The sequence below is a fragment of the Phoca vitulina genome, unplaced genomic scaffold (genome assembly GCF_004348235.1).
Source record: "Phoca vitulina isolate PV1807 unplaced genomic scaffold, GSC_HSeal_1.0 scaffold2, whole genome shotgun sequence".
In the NCBI taxonomy this organism is placed as follows: Eukaryota; Metazoa; Chordata; class Mammalia; order Carnivora; family Phocidae; genus Phoca; species Phoca vitulina.
In genome coordinates, this window is record NW_022589705.1 from 57890895 (window position 1) to 57911463 (window position 20569).

Consider the following 20569-nt stretch of genomic DNA (forward strand, 5'->3'; position numbering starts at 1 on the left):
GAATATTCTTAATGCTACTGACTATACACTTAAATATGGTTCAAGTGGTCAGTTTTATGTTAAGTATGTGTTGCCGCAAAAAAAAGAGGGGAAAAAAGCCAAGCACTCTGGGAATCTATCCCTGATGCCCCCAAGAAGGTCAGAGCCCAAGTGTCATCTCATCATCACCAGGAATTTATAGCAATAATTTTTTATTAAAAATTATTAAATTTTATAGTGTAAAATTACAGGTGAAACCTAACACCAGAATGATATTTTTAACTTACCTTTTTATTGCTCAAGTCCATTTTTTTTCCAGGTTTACTAATTGGCTCTATTTCCACTTTTGAAAACACTGGCCTATTTGTCGAGAAGATGAAGAACAGGGTCTCAGGAGCCCTGCCCAGGCGGAATGAGGGCTGGGAGGGTCTCAGAAGCTCAGACTTGCTGCCCAGCCCGGGCACTGGGGGACCAGCAGCCTTGCCGCAGGGAGCATAGCCTAGCCTTCCCGAGGGCAGGGAACCAGTGCTAGTCCTGGGGGAAGACTGGTTAGAGAAAGAAAACTGGACCACAGGTGGTGTACAGGATGGAGTGGGAACCAAGGGGGAGCAGTGGAGCTGATGGTTACCCAGGGTGACATTCACCAGCTTTACCCTGGATATCTACCTTGGGGGAGAGAATGTGACCCTCATGTCACAGATGAGGAAAGTATGCAAGTGCGAAATTATGAAGTGGTTCATAATTATGAAGGTCAGAGGTTATTAGGGATGGAGAACCAGGATTAGAACCAGCACATGGAGCCCCAGAGTCTTTCCACAGTGGCCAACTGAAGGACAGAGAGAAGTCAGGGGAATCCTAAGTGGGGGAGCCTGATAAATCATGGCCTAAGGAGGCGCAGAGAGAAGGGTTAGACTCCCTTCAGGGGAAGGAGAACACAGGAACTGCGGAGAGGATGGGAGAAGCAGCAAGAATGAGGGGGCTTCCGCAGGCAGCTGGAAGGGCCAGCCCTCACCCTCCTAGTCACTAGCGAGCTCACACAGAGAGCGTGGAGAAGTGCCCACGGAGAAAGGGCCTGGCTGGGGTTCAGCCAACTGGGTTCTGGGCTGCTTGGGCACAGCTCCCGTTCTGTGACCTGGGCAAGTCCTTTCCTCCTGAGCCTGTTTCCGCGTCTGCTGGGCAGAGAGAGTAAAAACAGGCCTTTTGCCATGCACCGTGGTTTGCGCGGCCTGCACTTGGCAATGCACCTGTTTTTCTGGCGCACCTGGTTGTGCAATGCGGGCGTCTAAGAGCCGCTGAGCAGCGAAAGCCGACACACCCACAGGGCGCTCCCGGAGCCGACGCTCAGACCCTCCCACCAGAGGGAGGCGCCCCGGGACCCGGAGGCGGCAGGACCCTGGGCCTCCGCGCGCGCGCTGCACCTCGCCGTCCGCGCGGGGCTCGATCCGGGGCGCCCCAGCCACGTCCCCCCATCCCCCACCCCCGCAGCCGCCGGGGCAGGGGCGAGGCCCGGGGAGCAGCGGGGCTGCCATGGCGGAGCCGGAGGCCACGACCGAGGACCTGGACGCCCTCATCGACGACCTGGACTACCTGCCGGGCCACTTCCACCTGGAGATGCAGCTGAACTTCGAGCCGCGCTCGCCGGCCTCGCTCCGCGCCCGGGACCTGAAGCTGCAGCGGGACGGCTTGCAGCAAGAGCTCGAGCTGGCGGCCGCCCCGCAGCGCCCCGCCGTGCGCCACCTCCTAGGCACCTTCGCCTTCTACCTGGACGAACTAGACGAGGCCCGCGAGCTCTTCCTCGAGGTGGCCCGCGAGGACCCGGGCAACCTCAACGCCTGGGCCAACCTGGCGCACGTGTACGGGCGGCTGGGCCAGGAGGAAGAGGAGGAGGCGAGCGCCGGGCGGCTGGCCGGCCTCATGGGCCTGGCGGCGGAGCGCGAGGCTCCGGGGGACCCCCAGCGCCGGGCGGCGCGCTGCCTGGCCGAGCAAGGCTATGCGTACGGCTTCGACGTGGGCTGCGCCAGCCCGGAGGAGCGCGCGCAGGTGCTGGCCGCCGGCATCGCGCTCTACGACAAGGCGCTGGGCTACGGGCAGCAGGTGGGTGACCCGTCCCCAGGTCGGGAGGGCTGGGGTCGTGGCCCCCAACGTCTGCAGGGACGTCCGCGCAGACTCTCCCCAAACCCCGGCCCTTTGGCTTCCGGGACACCCTTCCAGGGCGCCTCTCCCAGACCAGACCTGTAGCTTTTCTCTGCTAGGGCGTGGACCTGCTTCCTAGCGGGACAGTCTGCCTAGGTTTCTTTTCTGGCGACGCTGCAAAATCCGCGTTGGCAAACTCATCCTCTCGTCTTGCTTCTCCCAGCAAGTACCTGTCCAAGCGCCTGTGCACATCGCCTAAGTAAATGGCACAACCAACCCCACAACCCAACGTGGGCAGCATTCTTACCTCCTCCCTCCTCCCCGTCACACCACCTTCCCCATCCACTTAGACCCCAAATCCCTGTCCATTCGGCCTGCCCATATCTCTGAGAACTAGCCACTCCTCCCCAACCTCCCTCTGCCAGCCCAGCCTCCGTCATTTCCTGCCTGACTAGTTAGTTGCCATCATCCCGCCTGGGTCCCTGCCCTCCTCCTGACCCTTCTGCTTGGTCCTCCACCCTGCTGCCAGCATCATGTTGCTCAGTCTTATCAGCCACGACCCTGAGCTGCTTACACCCCTGGTAACTCCCCACTGCCTGGCAGATAAGTCCAAGGCTCTCTGGTGGGCACCTGAGACCCTCCATGCTCTTCCTCTCTGCTCTCTCTCTGCCAAGTACCCCCTTCCAGACATGCTTTTGCTACAGCCTGCTTCCCTGTGTCCCCCCAGTGGGCAAGTCTCCTTATAGCTCACCTTGCCACTCTCTTGGCCTCTTTCTATGATGCCCTTCTGCTCCACCTTTGACTGGGAGGTTCTCCCCAGTCTTGGGTTTGTCTCAGGCATCCCCTCCTCCGGGAAGCCTCCCCTGACTTCTGCAGGCTGGGTCAGGTGCCTGCCCTGGGCTCCCACAGCACTGCTCATACTGTCCGTTCACAAATCTGTCTCCTTAATTCAGCCTTGAGGTCTTTGAGAGTTGGGATAACATCTGTCTGGTTTATCACTGCAAACCTTATACTGGGGACAGTGCCTGGCACACAGTGGCGCTCAATAAATGTATCTTGAATACTTGTATGGGCAGAATAGGGCCTGGCACTGAGTAGAAAAACACCAAGTATATTAGTTACCTATAGCTGCATTAACAGACATCCTCCAAAACTTAGCAGCATTTATTATCTCATAGTTTTTGTGGATCAAGAATCCAGGCATGGCTTAGCTGGGTGCCTCTGGGCTATGTTCTCATCTGAAGGCTTGCTCAGCTGGGGAAGGACCTGCTTCCAAGCTCACTCGCGTGGCTCCAGACAGGATTCAGTTCCTCACTGGCTGTTGGCCAGAAGCCCCCCTCAGGTCCTTTGCCACATGGGTATCCCATCACTTTTGCTATATTTTGTTCACTAGACGTGAGTCACTAGGTCTAGCTCACACTCAAAGGGATGGGACTACACAAGGACACGAATACCAGGAGATGGGGATCACTGGGAGCCATCTCAAAGGTTACCTGCATTAGATGACAGAGGGCATTATTCTCCTGTTACAGAAAAGGAAACCACAGTTCAGAGAGGTAACCATGATGTTTTATAATGGCTTATAAACACAGTAGGTGTTCAATAAATGTTAAGATGCTGAGCACCTGCCTCTCACACATGCCCAGAATTTGCCAGTTTATGGGCACTTTCACCGCATGATTTGATCGGAGGCAGAGATCACTATTGTTAACGTTCATGAAGCAGGTCCTTCCCCAGCTGAGTAGATGCTCAAGAAATGGCTTAGATTCGTGATATTTAAATAACAACAAGCCTTCACACAGGGCTCCATTCATAAAACCTCTGTACACTCCCTTGGAGCCTTTTCCCACCCAAAGCCTTTTCCACCTTCAGAGAGGAAATGTGGAGTCCAGACCTCAGGGAATGCAGGGTGGAGGGCACAGACTTGAGTTCAAGAGAGCAGCGCAGGGTAGAGGTTAAGACGGGAGACTCTGGGTCAGACAGTCCAAGTTCAAATCCCAACCCCCCCACCCCACCCCCACCCCCACGCTGTCTCACCTCCAGTCCGTCCTCAGCATCTTGGAGCTTCCATTTCCCTCCCTGTAAAATGGGGATTATAATGGTACATATGTCCTGGGCTCCCTCCACTGTAAGAGGAGGGCATTCTCAGTTGGTTGATGTCATAATGAAGAGCTGATATTTGGAAAGCACTTGGAAAAGAGTGTGCAAAGAGCCAGCAAATCGGACACAACGCCCACCTCACCTGGGCTGGCGGAGGCCCCAGTGCCTCGGTGGGGGGGCGGGGCTAGCTGTGGCCATCCCGTAGGGCCCAAAGGGACCCAGGTGTTCTGTTTTAAAGCCTGAGCCCGAGGCCCTGAATGCCTGCCACCCTCAGCAGGAGGCATGGACAGCATAGTGTGTATTGAGTGTGGTCCCAGCAGCAGAGCAGGGCCTAAGGGGTCCTGAGCTAGGAGCCAGGAGGCCTCCTGGGCCTTCCCTTCTGGGCCGTGGTTTCCCCCTCTGTGAAATGGGGGCAGAGAGGGGGATGGTCCACAAGGTCCCTTCCTGCTCTCAGGGGGGAAGGCTACCTGGAGGAGGTGAGCGTGGAGGCAGAGGTTTAGGCATAGGGATCAAACAGAGTCCAGCATCTCTCTCCCTGCCGTCGCCGCTGGTCAGCCTAGCCATGGTGGGGGCAACCCCCCCACCCCCACCCCCACCGTGAGTGACCTCCCAGAGGACAGTGTCAAGCAGGGTGCTGCCCAGGGCTTCAGGGAAAGAACTGACTGCTTCAGGAGGGCGGTGGCCCGGCACCAGGCTCCATGCTATCCTTGGGTCTGGACAGCGCGGCTATAGTCATCCCCCCCATCACAGGAGAAGGTTGGGGATTTGGAGCCCCCATTTTGTCATCTGAGATTGGAAGAGATCATGCCTCTAAAGCACCTGACCGGAGTAGATGCTCAAGAAATGGCCATATCGGGGGTAACAATGATGATTTCACTGTAGTTAGAGCAGAAGGCCTGGGTTCAAGCACCTAGCTCTTTTATCATTTTGCTGTGTGGCTTTGGACAAGTCACTTTTCGTCTCTGGTCTTGGCATCTGCTTCATGAACGTTAACAATAGTGATCTCTGCCTCCGATCAAATCATGCGGTGAAAGTGCCCATAAACTGGCAAATTCTGGGCATGTGTGAGAGGCAGGTGCTCAGCATCTTAACATTTATTGAACACCTACTGTGTGTCAGCTCTCCAGATATTGGAGTCTGCAGTCCAGGTCCCGGGGGTAGAATGGCAGTGACGGAGTTTCAGAGAAGGGAGACGCTTCCTTTCAGCACAAGTGAGTGACATAGGCTTCCGGAAGGAGCAGGAGTGTACTGGCGGGAATGCGGTGAGGGCACTCCCAGCAGGGGCGTGGTGTGTGCGAAGGTCCTGCGGTGAGGGCCTGCAGAGCCTGCGGGTGTTAGTGACAGCTGAGTGGCTTAGAACGAGGGCAGTCCGAAGCTGCCCACGGAAGAGCCCAGGCTGGCTGGGGAACTGCTGACTCGATCTCTGAAATCTGCTTCCCGCCCTCCTCTTTAGCTGCTTCTGACTTCCCAGCAACTGGAAACCACCTCTGCTCCTCCCAGCATGCTGTGCTGTTTCATACCCCCCTGCCTAGCAAGTAGACTCCATCCATCAAAACCCCGCTCAGATGTCACCTCCGCCTTGAAGCCTTCCTTCACACAACACGCAACTTCACACAATAATACTTACGAATGTCTTCCAGACACGATCTTAGTCACCACGAGAACCTTCTGATCCCAGATCCCAGCAGGAACTGAGGCATAGCTGGGCCCAGTAACTTGCCCAGGGTCACAGAGCTAGTAAGTGGCAGTCGAATCCACCCCATTCTGTCTGACCTCAAAGCCTCTGCTCGTTCTGGGGAGGTCAGAGAAGTGGGGGCGCGCTAAGTGCAGATGGCTGCACGGACCACGTCCTGGAAACTAGGGCAGAGGAAGTGTCAGGAGAGAGGAGGTGGGTTGCCATGCGTGTGTGGAGGGGGGAGGGTGGGAAAGAGGGGAGCAGAGACGAGGTCAGAGTCAGGGCCAGGGCAGGAGGAGGTGGGACCCCTGCTGAGAGGGTCTGGCCCACGGGGGCCCAGTGGGCGGTGGGCGGCTGGTGGTCTGGCCCACCCTATGCTGTAGCTGCAAGAGATGTTTCCAGCCTCACAGAGCTGGCACTGTCTCAGGTACGGAGGAGCTTCTGGGGCTCAAAGGATAAAGGGCAGCTGAAGAACCAGTGCTCATCTGCCAACTAAAATGACAAGAGAAAACCTTGTTAATAATTCAGCCCAGAATCCAAAAATAAGTCCAGTGTGTGTGCGTGCGTGTGCGTGTGTGTGTGTGTGTGTGTGTGTGTTGGGGGGCATGTTTGTGACTTCTCTTCTCAGCTCTTCACTCCCTCCTGTTTTTCTTTAAGTCACAACAATGTGAGGAGGCAGGTTGCTCTCACCTGTCATTACTACCCTCCGGCCAGCAGCCCCGTGGTGCGGGCACGGGCGCGCACACAGTCATGGGTGGATTCTTGGTGACAAACCTCAAAGCGGGGGCGAGGGGGTGTTAGGAGCTTTGGAGGTAGACAGACTGGGTTAAAATTCTGTCTCCATCACAGGTGGTACAGATAAGTCACTTTACCTCCCTGAGCCTCTGTTTCCTCATCTGCCAAATGGGATTCTAAGGCCCATCGCCCTGGGTGGCCGTGAGGACTGAGAGAAGTCAGAAGGCTGCGGGCAGGGTGCACGTCCTGTCAGAGCCCAGCCTTCTCCCTGCGCCTGGGCCTCTCTCTAGCCCCCCACCACTCGGTGTGCAGCATAGGGTGGGACACCCGAGAGTGGTTTGTAACTGTTGTTAAATTTCATTTCACTGAGTCACTGGCCTTTAAGTCTTCAAATCCCTATTTTTTTTAAATAAGGTAACTTGAACCTCTGTTTCTCTAAAAAGTACCCCCGTCCCAAGCTAACTCAGGTTCTTGATTGTCTTCCCCTTTACCCAAATACTGGTGGCTTGACACACAGGTGCACTCACGCAGGCCTTCACCCCCGCTCACGGCCCAGGGTGATAGTACGATGATGGGTGCCAGGCCCGGAGTTCAGAATTTTACATTCATTAGTGCATTTGATTGTTATTCAGACTTCAAAGACACACTGCCAGTTGAGTAGTGTGATTCCCCATCACACCAAGGACGTAACAGGCTCCGCGAGGGCAGCGGCTTGCCCAAGGTGACCCAGCGCGCCGCGGCCGTGCAGATCGCACCCCCAGCCGGGCGGGCAGGGAGGGAGGCAGTGCTTACAGGCCTGGCAGACAGCCTCACAAGCCAAGGTGTGGACATTCCAACCAGCCACCACACCCAGCGGGGTGGGGACGCGGTAGGAAGGGCCAAGAGGGCAGAGCTGGTCGGTAGCCCCAGGGTCCCCTGCATGCACACGCATGCACACACAGATACACACACACACACACACACACACACACACACGACTCCACAAATCTGAGTGGTTTGATTGGGTTCAGTGAGGAAAAGAGATGGTTAACACTGGAAAGTGAGCTAGGTACTGTGCACTCGTGTACTTCTCATAGATGATCTCGTCTGGTCCTCACAGAAATGCTGGGAAACCAGAAGTGGTATTAGCCCCTTCTACAGATGACCAAACTGAGACTACAGAGGTGTAGTGACTTGCCTAAGGGCACACAGCCAGGAGTGGCTGCCGGGAACTGAACTCAGGTCTCTTGGACTTAAAACACAGGCTGGGGCAGCTTTCCTGGGCTCTGGCTCCAGCCTTCTGAGGGCCTTGGAGCCACTCACATTTCTGAGTTTGCTGCTGGCTTCTCTCCCTCCGTACCTAGCATGTTTGGGAAGTGGGTTTCCCCTCCTCATTGATAGAGGATCCCAGAGTCCAACTTGCCTTTAGCATCATCTGGCCCAGCCACCTCTTTTACGGGAGAAAAGAATGTTAAGCACACATACAGCACAGACCCATGGGAGGAGCTGAGAACGTTCGGGCATCACCGTTATTACTACAGGAGGCGAGACACTTCTTCAGACCCACCCAGTCTCTACTGGCTCCAGGGCTGGGTTTGGACCCAGGACTAGACAGGGTCCTTTTTCTCTAAGGACAGTGGGATAGAAAAGTGGCTCAACACAGTCCTGCAAGTCTAGGGAACGAGTGCAATGCAAAGATGACCCACCGCGGTGACATGACAGACCTAGGACCAGAAGGGGGGTGAGAATGGGAAGCTGCGGTCAATCTACTCAAATCTTAAATTCCGTGAAGACCATCCAGCGAAGCCAGGACAGGGAGGCATAGGTGACTTACTTCCATGGCATAGCACTGCCCCTTCAGATCCTCTCCACCAATCACATTGACCACATGTGACACAGGCGGGCCAAGTGGGATCATCCCATTTGTGGATGCAGAAGCGGAGGCCCAGGCTGGGCTGGGGGCCTTTCCAGGATCCCTGGGGGAGGCAGAGGCAGGAATGGAACTCCAATCCCAGCCCTCCATTTATCTCCGCAACACCTGTGGCAGGAGCTGGGCAGGGGGGAACCCCAGCCCTTGCCTTTCTGGTGCGTGTCCCGCAGGTGGGGTGGGGGCGGCGCTCGGTGTGCAGAGCAGGGAGGCTGCTCTGTGTCATCACAGAGGACATTCCAGTTGTGCAGGAAGAACGTATTCCTGAGGCCTGCCACCTTGTGACTTTTATTTCTGCAGCATCAGCCTTCACAGGGTCGGCGTGATGAGGTGGAAAGACAGGGGCGTTGGAGGGAAGCAGATGTGAACTTGAATCCTGGCACTTCCACCCTGGGCTGTGGGGCTGGGCGGTGGCTTTTTTTTTATTAGGCTCTGTTTCCTCACCCATAAAAGGAGGCGGATGCATTGCACCTTCTCAGGCTGCTGCGAGGGTCCAGTCCACGGAGGCACTGAAGCGCCCAGTGGAGAGTCGATGCTCGGAAATGTTCATGCCCTTTGCTCCTTCACATCCCCCTCTCCTGGAGGAGAACTAGTCAGCTCTCGGGAAGGGAATCAGAAATGGAGAGTACAACGTCATCAGGGGCAAAGTTCAAATTGCAAGGCAATTATTTTCCTGCAGAACCAGCAAGGTCTCTCTATAGCCTATCCAGATGCATAAAGATTCCTCGCTCATTGGTATATTAAAAGATTTTCTACTGAAATCCTTGAAAATAGCCAAGGCCCACAACATTTCCTTCTTCAGGGGGCCCCCTTTTGAAGTAAGTGGACCAGTCAGGATCCTCCCTTGTACCCACCAAGTTAACACAAGCCTGCCCTGTAATGGCCTATCCTGATCCTCTTCTCTGCCGGTTCTGCCAGATCACCTACCTTTGTCGCTTACCCACGCAGCTGTAGGAACCTGGGTCTTCAGGCTTTTCTGAGGATCACAATTCTGATCCTTTGGCTCATTTAAAAAAGAGATCCACCGACCAGCCCACCGTCCCTCAGGTCCCCACCGTGCGCTACAGCGAGGATCTAGTGCATCAGAGGGCCTATTAAAACCCAGGTGGCAGCCCTACCCCCCCCCCCCCGCCCCCTGCTGCAGAGTTCCTGATTCAGTGAGTCAAGAACTTGCATGTCTATCAAACTGCAGGTGCTGCTGCTGCTGGGCGGGGACCACACATTGAGAACCACTAGTCTAGTCTTTAGGGGCAGGGGCTCTGGGGCTGGGCTGCTGGGGTCCCCGCTCTGCTGCCTTCTAGCTGTGCCGCTCTGGGCCACAGTCGCTTCTTCTGTAAAACTGGGGTAATCATAGTCACGACCTCATAGGTAACCCTGGGGGTTGAATGGGTTCACACATGTACACTATGAGCCTGGCACATAGCAAGTGCTCAATAAAATTTGCTATTATCAGTGTAGCGACAGAAGCACCATTTCCAGGTTTCAGTCTGGGCTTACACTGGCTGTGTGACTTTGAGGACATGGTCCCACCTCAGTTTTCCCATCAGTGCTAAGAGAGTAATGGTAACTCACTTTACATTCCACACAGGATGGTCTGAGGACCAAATGGAATCTGTGTGCATCCACTCTGTAAATGGTAAGCACTGTGCAAACACTTGCGGCTAGATGTGGTGGGAAGAACATGACCTTGAAGTCAGAGAAAAGGTCAGGTTAAGTGGGCAAGCCTCTGTGTCTTTTGAGCCTTGGGTTCCCCCTCTCTAAAATGAGGGAGGTAAGAGCGTGGGCCTCCGGGGAGCAGGGAAATGTCCTGAGGACCCCTTGCCTGAGGGCTGCACCTTACTCAGTGAGTCCCAGGGTCTGAGGATTTCACTTGAGGGTCAGCGCTGGTGCCTTGGCCTTGCCCAGCTCCCTCCCACCAATCTGCCATGGAGTGGCGGCCTAATGTGAGACCCCCTCCAGCCTGCAGCCTTGGCTGGCCCCCTCTCCAGACCCCGGAACCCCCAGTTCACAGGGTTGTGAGGAAGACCCAGCAAGAGAAAGGGCGGTGTGCTGCCCAGAGCCCATGCTGGGCAGGCCCTTGGGGAACACTCCTCCTCTGGCAGAAGCCCTCTCCGGGCCTCCCGGGCTGCCTCCAACATCTTGCCTCTGGGAGCTATCAACTCTGGAAGTGAGAGCCTTGCAGCCCTAAGAGGTTTCAGGGCAATTTTATTCTCCAGGAGAGAGGGTGAACAGCCCCTCCTTCTCCGGGAGGGGAGGGGGGAACCAGAGGCCTGTTTAATTTAATTTAACGCACCGTGGCTTGCCAGGTTGCCCCTGGTAACAGCCTCAGCTACTGCTTTAGTTACAACCAGAAGGATTTTTAAAGAGACAGCCCATTTTCGGGCCAGGATAGCCCAGCAGAGTGCATGGCGTCCACCAGATTTCATCACGGGGATAGAGGATTAAAGCTCAAGCCAGATGAGACCTCAGACTAGATCTGTTTGGGCCATTAACTCCACTCCAAATCTGCAACCCCATACGCCCTCCTGAAAACGTCACTCTTCAGCAGAATCTGAGGAGGGACTACGTTTGGGATTTGTCATAGCGATGTCACTCAGCTAGCTACTTTTCTGAAAATCTGTTTTAGCCTTCAAGTTGAAGGGAACCAGGAGAGAGGAGTTACTCCTGCAATTCAGCATACCGCCACCAGGTGGTGGTATTGCCTGCATAGTGCAAACCACAGCCAGGCTCTTGAATTACTCAAGGATACCAACGGGTTTTAAGCCCCGATACTAACTAGCGTGTTACTGGGTAAGTTGCTTCACCTCTGTGGTCTCAGTATCCTCAGAGAAAGAATGCGAGTGATCAAGGAAACAGTGCTGAGGACAATGCTTGGAGCTAGGATTATGAAGGCATAAATTTAAGTGTCACGTCTGTCTGGTACCAGCTGTGATCTGGGCACATAACTTACTTTCTTGTGGCTTGAATGCCAAACAAGAGGAACAGGGAGAGCCCTGAGGATACCATGTAACTCTCCAACACTGGGGGTCTATGGAGGGGAGAAAGGTGCTTGGGACCCTACAGGGGATCTGAGGCCCTAATAGCACAGTGGGCGGGTGGGGGGGTGCGGTGGAGAGCAGGGTGAGCCAGGACCCCTCTGGACTCCGGAGAGGTCGTTGCCCCAGAGGGAACTGGAATAAGTCCCCTGGACAGAGCAGCCTGACCTGCTCAGCTCTAACCCAAGCCAGGAGAAAGGGGTCCAACATTTATGGAGCGCATACTCTGGGCTGGGCACTGCCCCACAATGCCTGCGAGCTCTATATTATTATCCACCTTTGCAGATAAGGACACAGCCTCCCAGAGGTAACTCACGCATCCCGGGTCGCCCGCCTCATAGGACCAGGCCTGTCGGCCACCTGAGCCTCTGCTCTTGCTCGTGGTCATACCTCCTTGTCAGAAGCCTGAATGAGGCGGCAGGTTCCGTTTCTCCCTACCAGGACTCAGTTTGGCCAACCTCAAAGTGGGCATGGGGCCAGAGGTCATGAGATCATACCTCTAGACAGCCGGAAAGCCTGAAGCACTTAAGCTTCACTCCGTCACATGATCACACACTGACATTACGTCCCGGTTTTTGGCCAGCATGGCCCCCAGGAGTGGCCCCATGACTCTGAGTCCCCCTTCCTATGTCCCAGGTGCCATGTTGGTAGAACAGGTAAGGTTATCCAGCAGCCCATCCTAGCCTTTTGCTTTGACAAATGTTCCCCACTGAGCCCTCGAGGATGTCCTTCAACCCTTGGCAACTGCCGCCCTCCCCTCCGGACAGCCCTGTCCCCAGCTAAAGCCCCATACACGTATTCCCACCTAAGTGACAGGAGGACTCTCCAAGGTGGTGTGAATGTAAAAACACACTGGATCTGGGCACCGCCCTTTCCATGGCTCCCCACTGCCCTGCACATGAACCCCAGGACCTGAGCCAGGCCCTCGGGGGCCCCTCCTGATGTGCCCTTGCTGGCTCATCCTCCCGCCACTTACAACACACCACGCTCCCTCACCTCCGACTGAGCTTTGGCACACGATGTCTCTCCATCTGATGCCTTCTCTTATGGTGTCCACCTGGGTGGTCCCTACTTGTCCTGGAGAGGCCTGTGCCAGCAAGTCCTCCTCTAGAAGCTCTGTGGGCACTCCTGTAACAGGCAGGATACTTCCTCCCGTAACCCGTAGCGTTCCTTCCACTCGCACTGTGATATGATCTGGCTTTCGCACCAGACTGGGAGCTCCTAAAGGTGGGACCTGCCTTTCCTCTCCTATCCCCATTGTGCCCAGCCTGGGCCAAACAGAGAAGATACTTGATGAATAGTGGCTAAGAAATGTGATTAGCGGGGCCTCCTCTGGGGGATCTGGCTTGCACCCTGGGTCAAGACCCTGCCTCGATGGGCAGTCACACCTCTCCGTGGGATCAGACTCACAGGACCCCCTTTCTCTCTTCTCCCTCCACGCTCATCCGCAGTCTCCTCCGAACAGCCACATCATAACTTGCTGACATTTCCCCCACACACACCCCACTCACACACACCGTGCTCCAAGCTCACCAGTCACGCCACACGTCTCCACACTGAGCCCTCCATCTGGAATGCTCTTGACCCCCAGCCCACCCTCTGAAATACCACTGCTATTCAAGACTCACCTGACAGCCCATCCTCTGCAAGACCTTCTCAGAGTCTTTTGGCTGGGAGTGGCCTCCACATCCTAGTGCATCTGTCCACATCACTCTCATGGCCTTGTTTGGACTTTGCCTCATACGAATGTTATAGGCAAGCTGGTGTGGTAAGGGGAGCATGAGCTTTGGAGCCTAACAAAGGGAGCTCGAGTTCCAGCTCTGACACTTATATGCTGTGTGACCTTGGGCAAGTCATTTTACCTCACTGAGCCTCAATATGTTCATCTGTAAAAAGCAGATGAAACCTACCCAATAAGTTGTGGAGAGATTGAGAGGGTGGGTGTCAGGATCCTGGCACATGGCGGTCACCCAGTCAAGCTCTATTATTTATGCCTGGACCTGTTTTCCTAGCTAGGTTGTGAACCCATTTGGGCCAGGGTGCCGGTCCAATTCGGTGCCACGTCCCTAAGCACTCAGCACAGGGCCTCACACCACAGATGCCCAGAAATGCTGGCTGGACTGAGTGCATTCACTCGGCTGCTGGGAGTCGGGGGGTTGATGGGGGTCCTGAGCTGAGGAGGCCATGGTGGGTGGGGGGTGGTGAGTGCAGAATCCAGCCTGAAGATCCACGCCAGGAAACGAATGTGGAGGGAGGGAGCAGAGCCCGAAGCAGAGCTGCTGATATGCACTAGGGGTTTTATTGGTTTTCATTAAAATTCCTTCCTGAGGCAGCAGCAGCTACTCCCATAAATAACAGCATAAATATTTTATCTGGTGCCCAAGTCGGTCTAAATGCCTGGTGAGGTTGGCAAGAATAACAGTGGGAAAACCGTTCAGGGGGGTCCTGGGCTGCAGCTGAACTCCATTAACAAGCCCGAAAGGGCTTTCTCAGGAAGGAGGAAGCTGAAGGGTGGCGCCAAAGGAGAGAAGCAAGTGGACAGTGGGGGAGAGAGAAGGTGACCAGTGGCTGGTGGGCCCTGGAATGGGGGGGATCCAGAGCACAGGTCGGGGAGCCAGGGGGAGGGGAGCTTAGTTTGGAAAGCAAGATGGAGGGAAGAAATGTATTCCACTCCTGCTCCGTGATGGGCACCTTACTTAGGACATTCACACAGGTTGTCTCATCAAACCTTGTGCAGTCAGAGAAATGAGGTGCTTCGCCCAAGGTTACTCAGCCACCAGTGGCAGATCCAGGACCATGATTAGAGGTGTACTTGCTGCTTCTCGGGGTTCAGGGCAAGTGCCATTCTCTGCTTTCCTAGATCCCAGTGGAGGAGAAAAGGGGCTGGTACTTCACCATGGCAACGCTCTTCATCAGGTCAGCCTGGGGAGCCCGGGACTGGACAGTGGGGAGGGTGAGGTGTGGCCTGGGACCCGGGGAGGAGGTGGCTGAGTCCATTTCCATGGTGAGGGCTCCCCAAGTTCCCCTCCATGCCACTGGTCTGGGGAGTACTCGCAGCACCCTAGGGACAGCTGGGAGGGGGTGCCAGCCACCCACATCCCCTTCTTGGCCACAGGCTAGATGGCATCTTCCTGGAGATGGGCAGCGAGGAGCAGAAGAGGCTGCCCGCCTTCAACCGCACGCTGGCCCTGCTCCGGCAAGTGCTCAAGTCCTCAGACCCCCACCACCAAGGTAGGGCCACCTGGCTCCCCCTTTACCTGTCACTAGCCCTGCCTGTCACTGTCATTGTCCCCACCTCTAGCATCATCTTCCTTTTTGGGAGATCCTGTTGCTCTCTCTCTCACCCTCTGTCCCATATACTCATTCGTTCATCTCACAGAACTCATGCACCTTGCACTTTGCTCAGTGATTTCATGCCACGGACCCTCCCTTCATCTTCCTGGGGGCTAACACCGTGCGTGGAGCTGGCCCCCTCCCTCTCTCCACCCCGCTGCTTCCTAGACACCCCTCTCCCACACTTCACCTCCAGCTCTGGCCTGGTGCTACCTCGGGATGCTGCTAGAGAGGAAGGACACCTTCTCCACCACCCCCATGGGTGTCCACGACTGTGGGTACTCGGGAACCGACCCCCTGGACTGCTTTGGCAAGGTACGTCCCCTGGCCACACCCACTCTCCAAACTGGGATGGAGCATGACACCCCAGCCTCCTCTCCTGGAACCCGCTGCTTCTCTGGGTGGCGTCCCACCTCCATCCCCCATCGTGTGCCCCCCCTCAGGAAGAACCCTGGCTTTCCCTCCTCTCTTCATTCAAAACAACGGTGATGTTTGTCATTGTTCCTTTTTGCTTAAGAATCAGACCCTCCCCACGCCCAGTCCCCAAGCCCGTCTCTCCAGCCTTGTCTTCTAAGCTATTCACCTTGTCTCAGATATACCCTCAGACTTCTCCCTTTCAGGCGTGGTTCTCACTGTCCTTCCCCACCCCCAGTGACATAGTAGAAAGAAGATGGGCTTAGCTGGGGTCTCGTGCCAGCTCTGCCCATGGGCCATGTGACCCTAAGCAAGTCACTTCCATCCCTGAGCCTCATTATGTGTTAATTATGTCGTCTGTCTACCTTCTAGGTCATTGAGAGACTCAAAGGAGGTAGTGGTTGAAACTGTTCACTGTAAACTGTAAAGTGCTGTTCAAGCCTTGTTCTTGGGCACCTCGTTTATGTGGTAGTTTCCACACTTAGCTCAGTTTTGAAGTCTTTCCTGGAGGCCAGGGACCCTGTAATATTCATTGACCTGTGCACTCAGCACAGTGCCCTGCATGGGGCACATCCCTAATGCTTGCTGGTAGATAGATTAATGATCAAGTCCTTGATGAGAGATCTTAGAACAGAATAGAAACGATGGCTCATAAGGATTCTGAGAGTTGTGTCCAATTTAACAAACACACTGCCTTCACCCTTCCTTGAGAACCTAACCCGTGCCCGGCACAGAGATGAGTCCCTGCAGGAGTTCGCTATTCCAGAGGCAGCAACCCACACAGGACAGGCAGTGGTCAGTAACAGTATTGAGAGGAAGTACTGTGGTCCCAACAGAAACACTGCACTGTGTACATATGGGGGAGGTAAAGGCTGATTCTGACCCTCCTTCCAAAGGCTGGGAAACTGGGGGAGCATACCCTGGATGTGTCTAAGGAAGAGAGATTTGCCTGTGTATGGAGGGATTCACTGGACAGGACACATGAACATGGTGGGGAGCATGGGAGTCGGGCTCTTGGGAGTTGAGTGCCAGTGAGTTGTACCCTAACGTGTTAGGTTCCATGATATGGCCAAACTTACTGGCAGGTGGATTTCGGGAATAAGAGCATGGCAGTGACATGGCTCTATCCAGAGATGGGAGACCTGCTGGTCAGGCAAATAACCAAATAGTTTGCTCTTACCCTTCTCCCTTCCCTAGGCTATTGAGATAGCCAAGGACCAACCCCCCATCCTGAATCGCCTGGCCAAAATCTTCCACTTCCTAGGAAAGCAGGATATGGCCATTGGAACCTGCAACATGGCTCTAGATATCCTACGAGATCCAGAGCTCAACTGGCAGGCATACTGCACAAGGGCCAAGGTGAGTCAGCCTGCAGGCTCCGCCTCCTCCTGCCATCAGGACTCAGAGAACAAGGGCCAGAGGCGAAGACTGTGTTACCAGAGCCCAAAGGTCGTAGGGCCTCCCTGGTGGAAAGGAGCTTAGGAGCCATCAAGACACAAGGTTTGTGTTCTATAAGGTTGTTGAGTGAAAGAATGAAGGAGACCCCCACCCACCGCAGGCACCCCTCTACAATGACCTGGTCGATGACCTCCAGCCTCTACTTGGTGAGCACTCAATACAGGCTGACTGACCTGGGTTGAAATCTGGCCTCTCAACCGATTACTCTATCTAAAACCCCATTCCCCAGACTGTAAGGTATGGATAATGACCTCTGCCTAGAATGCTCTTCTCCCTGATTGGCTTCCTTCCTCACTTCCTGGAGGTCTTGATGAAAAGGAAGCTTCTAGCACCATCTTACTGAAAATGTCAACCTCTCACCAACATTTTTTGTCCTCTTTCTTGGTTTACTTTTTCTTCTTAGTGCTTATTACTCCCCAACATACTATTTATTTATCATGCATATTGTCTTTCTCTCCCACACTAAAATATATGCTCCCTGGGGACAGGGAATTTTGTTTTGCTCTCTACCGGGTGCCTGGAACAGTATTAGCACATAACAGGCTCTTGGTGAATATCTGTTGAATGTATGAATGAATGAATGAATGAATGAACTGAGCACATACCATATGCTAGACCTTGGCTAGAATATGTTCTCTCAATCGTCATGGGAACTCTCCAAGGAAGATACCAGTGTACTAATTTTTCAGATGTGGAAAATAAGGCTCCCAGAGGTTGAAAAACATCCTCCCCAGCTCACATGCTAACAAGGGGAGAGGGGAGGGGCTGGAATTCCGCCAAGTCCAACTGGCTCCAAAGCCAGAGTTCCCGCCTCCCCCACCTTATGATGCTCTCTTAGAACTAGAGCCCACCAGGTTGGGTATAAAGCATTAATACCTTCAGCAACAATGACCCCTTTACCTACTTCCTCCTTCTCATGCCTCCCCTTCGGAACCTGTAGATTTTTTTAATGCTCCAAGTATGGGGGAAAAGGAGGGGTGAGGTTGAAGGCAAGAGTCTGGAATCATTTGTAATTTGATGCTTGTAAGTTGGGGCCACCTTCCATTCTTTCCAAATTGCTTATGTGGACTCTCACAAAATCTGTGCTGCCACCCTATCTAAAACAGCCCTCTCCCCCAGTCCCCTCTAGCCCATCACCCTGTTCATTTTTTCATAGCCACTTGTCACCACTGCATGCCCAGTACCTAGCACTGAGCCTGGCATATGGTGGGTATCCAGTACATGTTTGTTGAATGAATGAGGGGCTCTTTCCCCCTCATTGTACAGACAAGGAAAGAAACTAAGGCCCAGAAAGGGTGTCATTAGCACAGCTGGCACAGAACTAGGACCTAGGACTCTGGGTCCCAGTGTCAGTGGCCCTCTACTGCACCACAGAACTGCCCTGAGTTGCTGCTGAGAAAAAGACTGGCATCATTTAGGGTAGAAAGGAGGGCAGAGGTCCTTGCTTGGAGCATCATCCCTGAGCTGACTCTCTACGGCAGATCCACCTCAGAGCCTACCTGCACGACCTGGAGCGAGCCAAGATGGGGCTCGGGGGCATGCCTGACAGGAACCACCTGTCCTGCGCCAAGGCCGATCTGGAGGAAGTGGTCAAGGTGTGCCCAAGCCTCAACACCTACCTGGACATTGGCCAGGTAAGGCAGCCTCTTGGCTTGAGTAGCCAATGGCTTACTAAAAACCTGTTCACTCTCTACCAAGGCAGGCCTGGGCACTGAGGACACAGGGAGAAATACAGCTAGCCCCCATCCCTGTCTGATACCGTACCCACCTCCTACAGCCATGGTGAGGATTATATGAGAAAACGCACATACAGCACTTAGAACAGGGCCGTGCTCTTTCTAAAGCACTCAGGAAGTGAGGGCCATTACTCTTTATCCAGAAGTGCCTTCTGGGCACAAGGAATGATTACCAAGAGGTGACAATATCATAATTTTCCATACGTGAACACGGAGGCCCAGAGAGTGCCTCGCTCAAGCTGATACGGCCAAGAGTGGTGGGGCTGGAACTGGAATCGCTATTTCTTCTCCTTTCCCGGGGGCGGGAATTTGTGAAGCATTGTCGGAGGGAGGGTGGAATTTTTTTAAAAGCAAGTATGGGCGCAGAACGCCCAGGGAGAAAGGCTCACCCCGCCCTCCCCGGCCAGGTCTACTACTACATGGGTGTGGACGCCGTGCAGGAGCTGCTGGCGGTGGACGAGGCGGCGCTGAACCAGGCGCTGGTCTTCCTGGCCAAGGCCGGCGAGTCGGAGCTGGGCGCCACCCTGCCCGAGCTGCAGCTGCTCCGCGGCAAGTGCCTGCGCATCAAGGGTGAGGAGGCCAACGCGGCGGCCTGCTTCAAGCGCGCCGTGGAGCTGGACGACGCGGGCTCCAGCCACACCGAGGGCTTCGGCTGCCTGCTCGAGGCGCTGCTGGCGCAGTGGAGCCAGGCGCAGCTGAGCGACGCCGAGCTGGGCCGCGAGGTGGACGCGTGGCTGCGCCGCGCCCAGGACAAGTACCCCGCGGCGCGCCTGCGCCAGGAGCTGCAGCGCGTGTGGCGCGGCCACACGGGCGAGGTGCTGGGGCTGGCCCGGGCCCTGGTGGCTCAGGGACGGCCGGCGCTAGTGCGGCTGCTCTTCGAGACCATGGAGCAGGACGGCGACGTCGCAGGCGTGCCGCGGGGCCGCCGCGCCTTCTCCCTCTGAGCGGCGTCGAAGCCCCGCCCCGTCGAGGCCCCGCCCTACCTACAGCTGATTGGGCGCTCAAAACGGGCCTGCCCTGCCATAGGCTGGCGGTTGAGCGGAGCCAATTAGATTCTCTTCCGGGAGTTGGGACGGGGCGGTTGAGAGACGAGGGCAGTTTGGCCTGCCCGCGGAGTCACAAAGGCCCGGCTCAGGAGAGCCGCTGAGGTTGGGGCGGACGCGAGAGACCACCGGGAGACTGCCATTTAAAGCACTGAATTGTGCAAATATGCAGAAAAAGTAAGATGGATGCAAGATACAGAAGATAGTTGTCTCCATTCTGGCGGCTGTTTAGTCCCCGTGCGCAATCCTCGAGGCCTGAGTTCCTGTCTTTGGATTGCCGTGAGCCACACTCTACCCTTGTAATAAAGCCGCCTCTCCATAAATTGACTGGAGTGGGTCTCAGGTCCGGCAGCCAGAAAAGCCACGCCAGAGCAGAGGGCAAAGCTGCGCAGTGAGCAGGTAAGGGCAAGGCAGTAGTCTACACCTGGCTGCTCGGGCCTTTTGCCTACCTGCCTAGCAGTCTCCAGCAGGCCTCATCTTTGGCCAGCTTGGTCTGAAAGGCCCCCAAACGCCCTGACATAAAGCCCATCCAGTAGAATCTTTGCTTGATTTCTCTGTTCTTAGAAGAACCTAGGGTCCCCCCCCATCAGGGAGTGCTACCTGCACCCCGTCGTGAACCTTCCACAAAAGCGTGAAGAAAGTCTTGGAATTTTACACGCTTGGACTCATAGTCATAGAGTCTTGGATGTGGAACTTTACTGTCAAAGACTTAGGCTCTGATTGCCAGTAAATCTTAAAAATGGCCAAGCTGGATTCTTGTGGCCCTACCTACAAGAGCCACTTTAACCTAAAATTCCAGAAAAGGTCTTGCCAGACTCCGGGAATGCTGGTTGTTCATAACTGCAATGGCAGGACCCCCATAATGGTTTGTGATTTATTTTGCATTTTTCCCTTTCTTTGGAGAGTTATACCCACTGCTTTGCTCCTATCCCTGATCCTCAAACTTTACCAGGGAAGGGCCAGCACCCCTGCATTTCTTCTCATGTCTCCAGTGACAGATGGAGAACAGACTGAAAAGTGCA

The 20569-nt window shown here is 55.0% G+C and overlaps 1 protein-coding gene across 1 annotated transcript; it reads left to right on the forward strand.

Moving 5' to 3' along the window:
* The first annotated feature begins 1506 nt into the window (after positions 1-1506).
* TTC22 (tetratricopeptide repeat domain 22) lies at positions 1507-19462 on the forward strand. The gene is made up of 7 exons (XM_032416725.1): positions 1507-2073; positions 14424-14479; positions 14679-14794; positions 15093-15211; positions 16508-16669; positions 18250-18402; positions 18912-19462. The coding sequence occupies exons 1-7, from the start codon at positions 1507-1509 to the stop codon at positions 19446-19448; spliced, it is 1710 nt and encodes a 569-aa protein (XP_032272616.1). The 3' UTR covers positions 19449-19462.
* Positions 19463-20569: the final 1107 nt, after the last annotated feature.

Bases quoted from the DNA above. Each gene is read 5' to 3' on its own strand.
- TTC22 (XM_032416725.1), top strand. From the start codon at position 1,507: ATGGCGGAGCCGGAGGCCACGACCGAGGACCTGGACGCCCTCATCGAC. The intron at 15,212-16,507 runs GTACGTCCCCTG...TCCCTTCCCTAG, and splicing joins CCCTGGACTGCTTTGGCAAG to GCTATTGAGATAGCCAAGGA. The intron at 18,403-18,911 runs GTAAGGCAGCCT...CTCCCCGGCCAG, and splicing joins CCTACCTGGACATTGGCCAG to GTCTACTACTACATGGGTGT.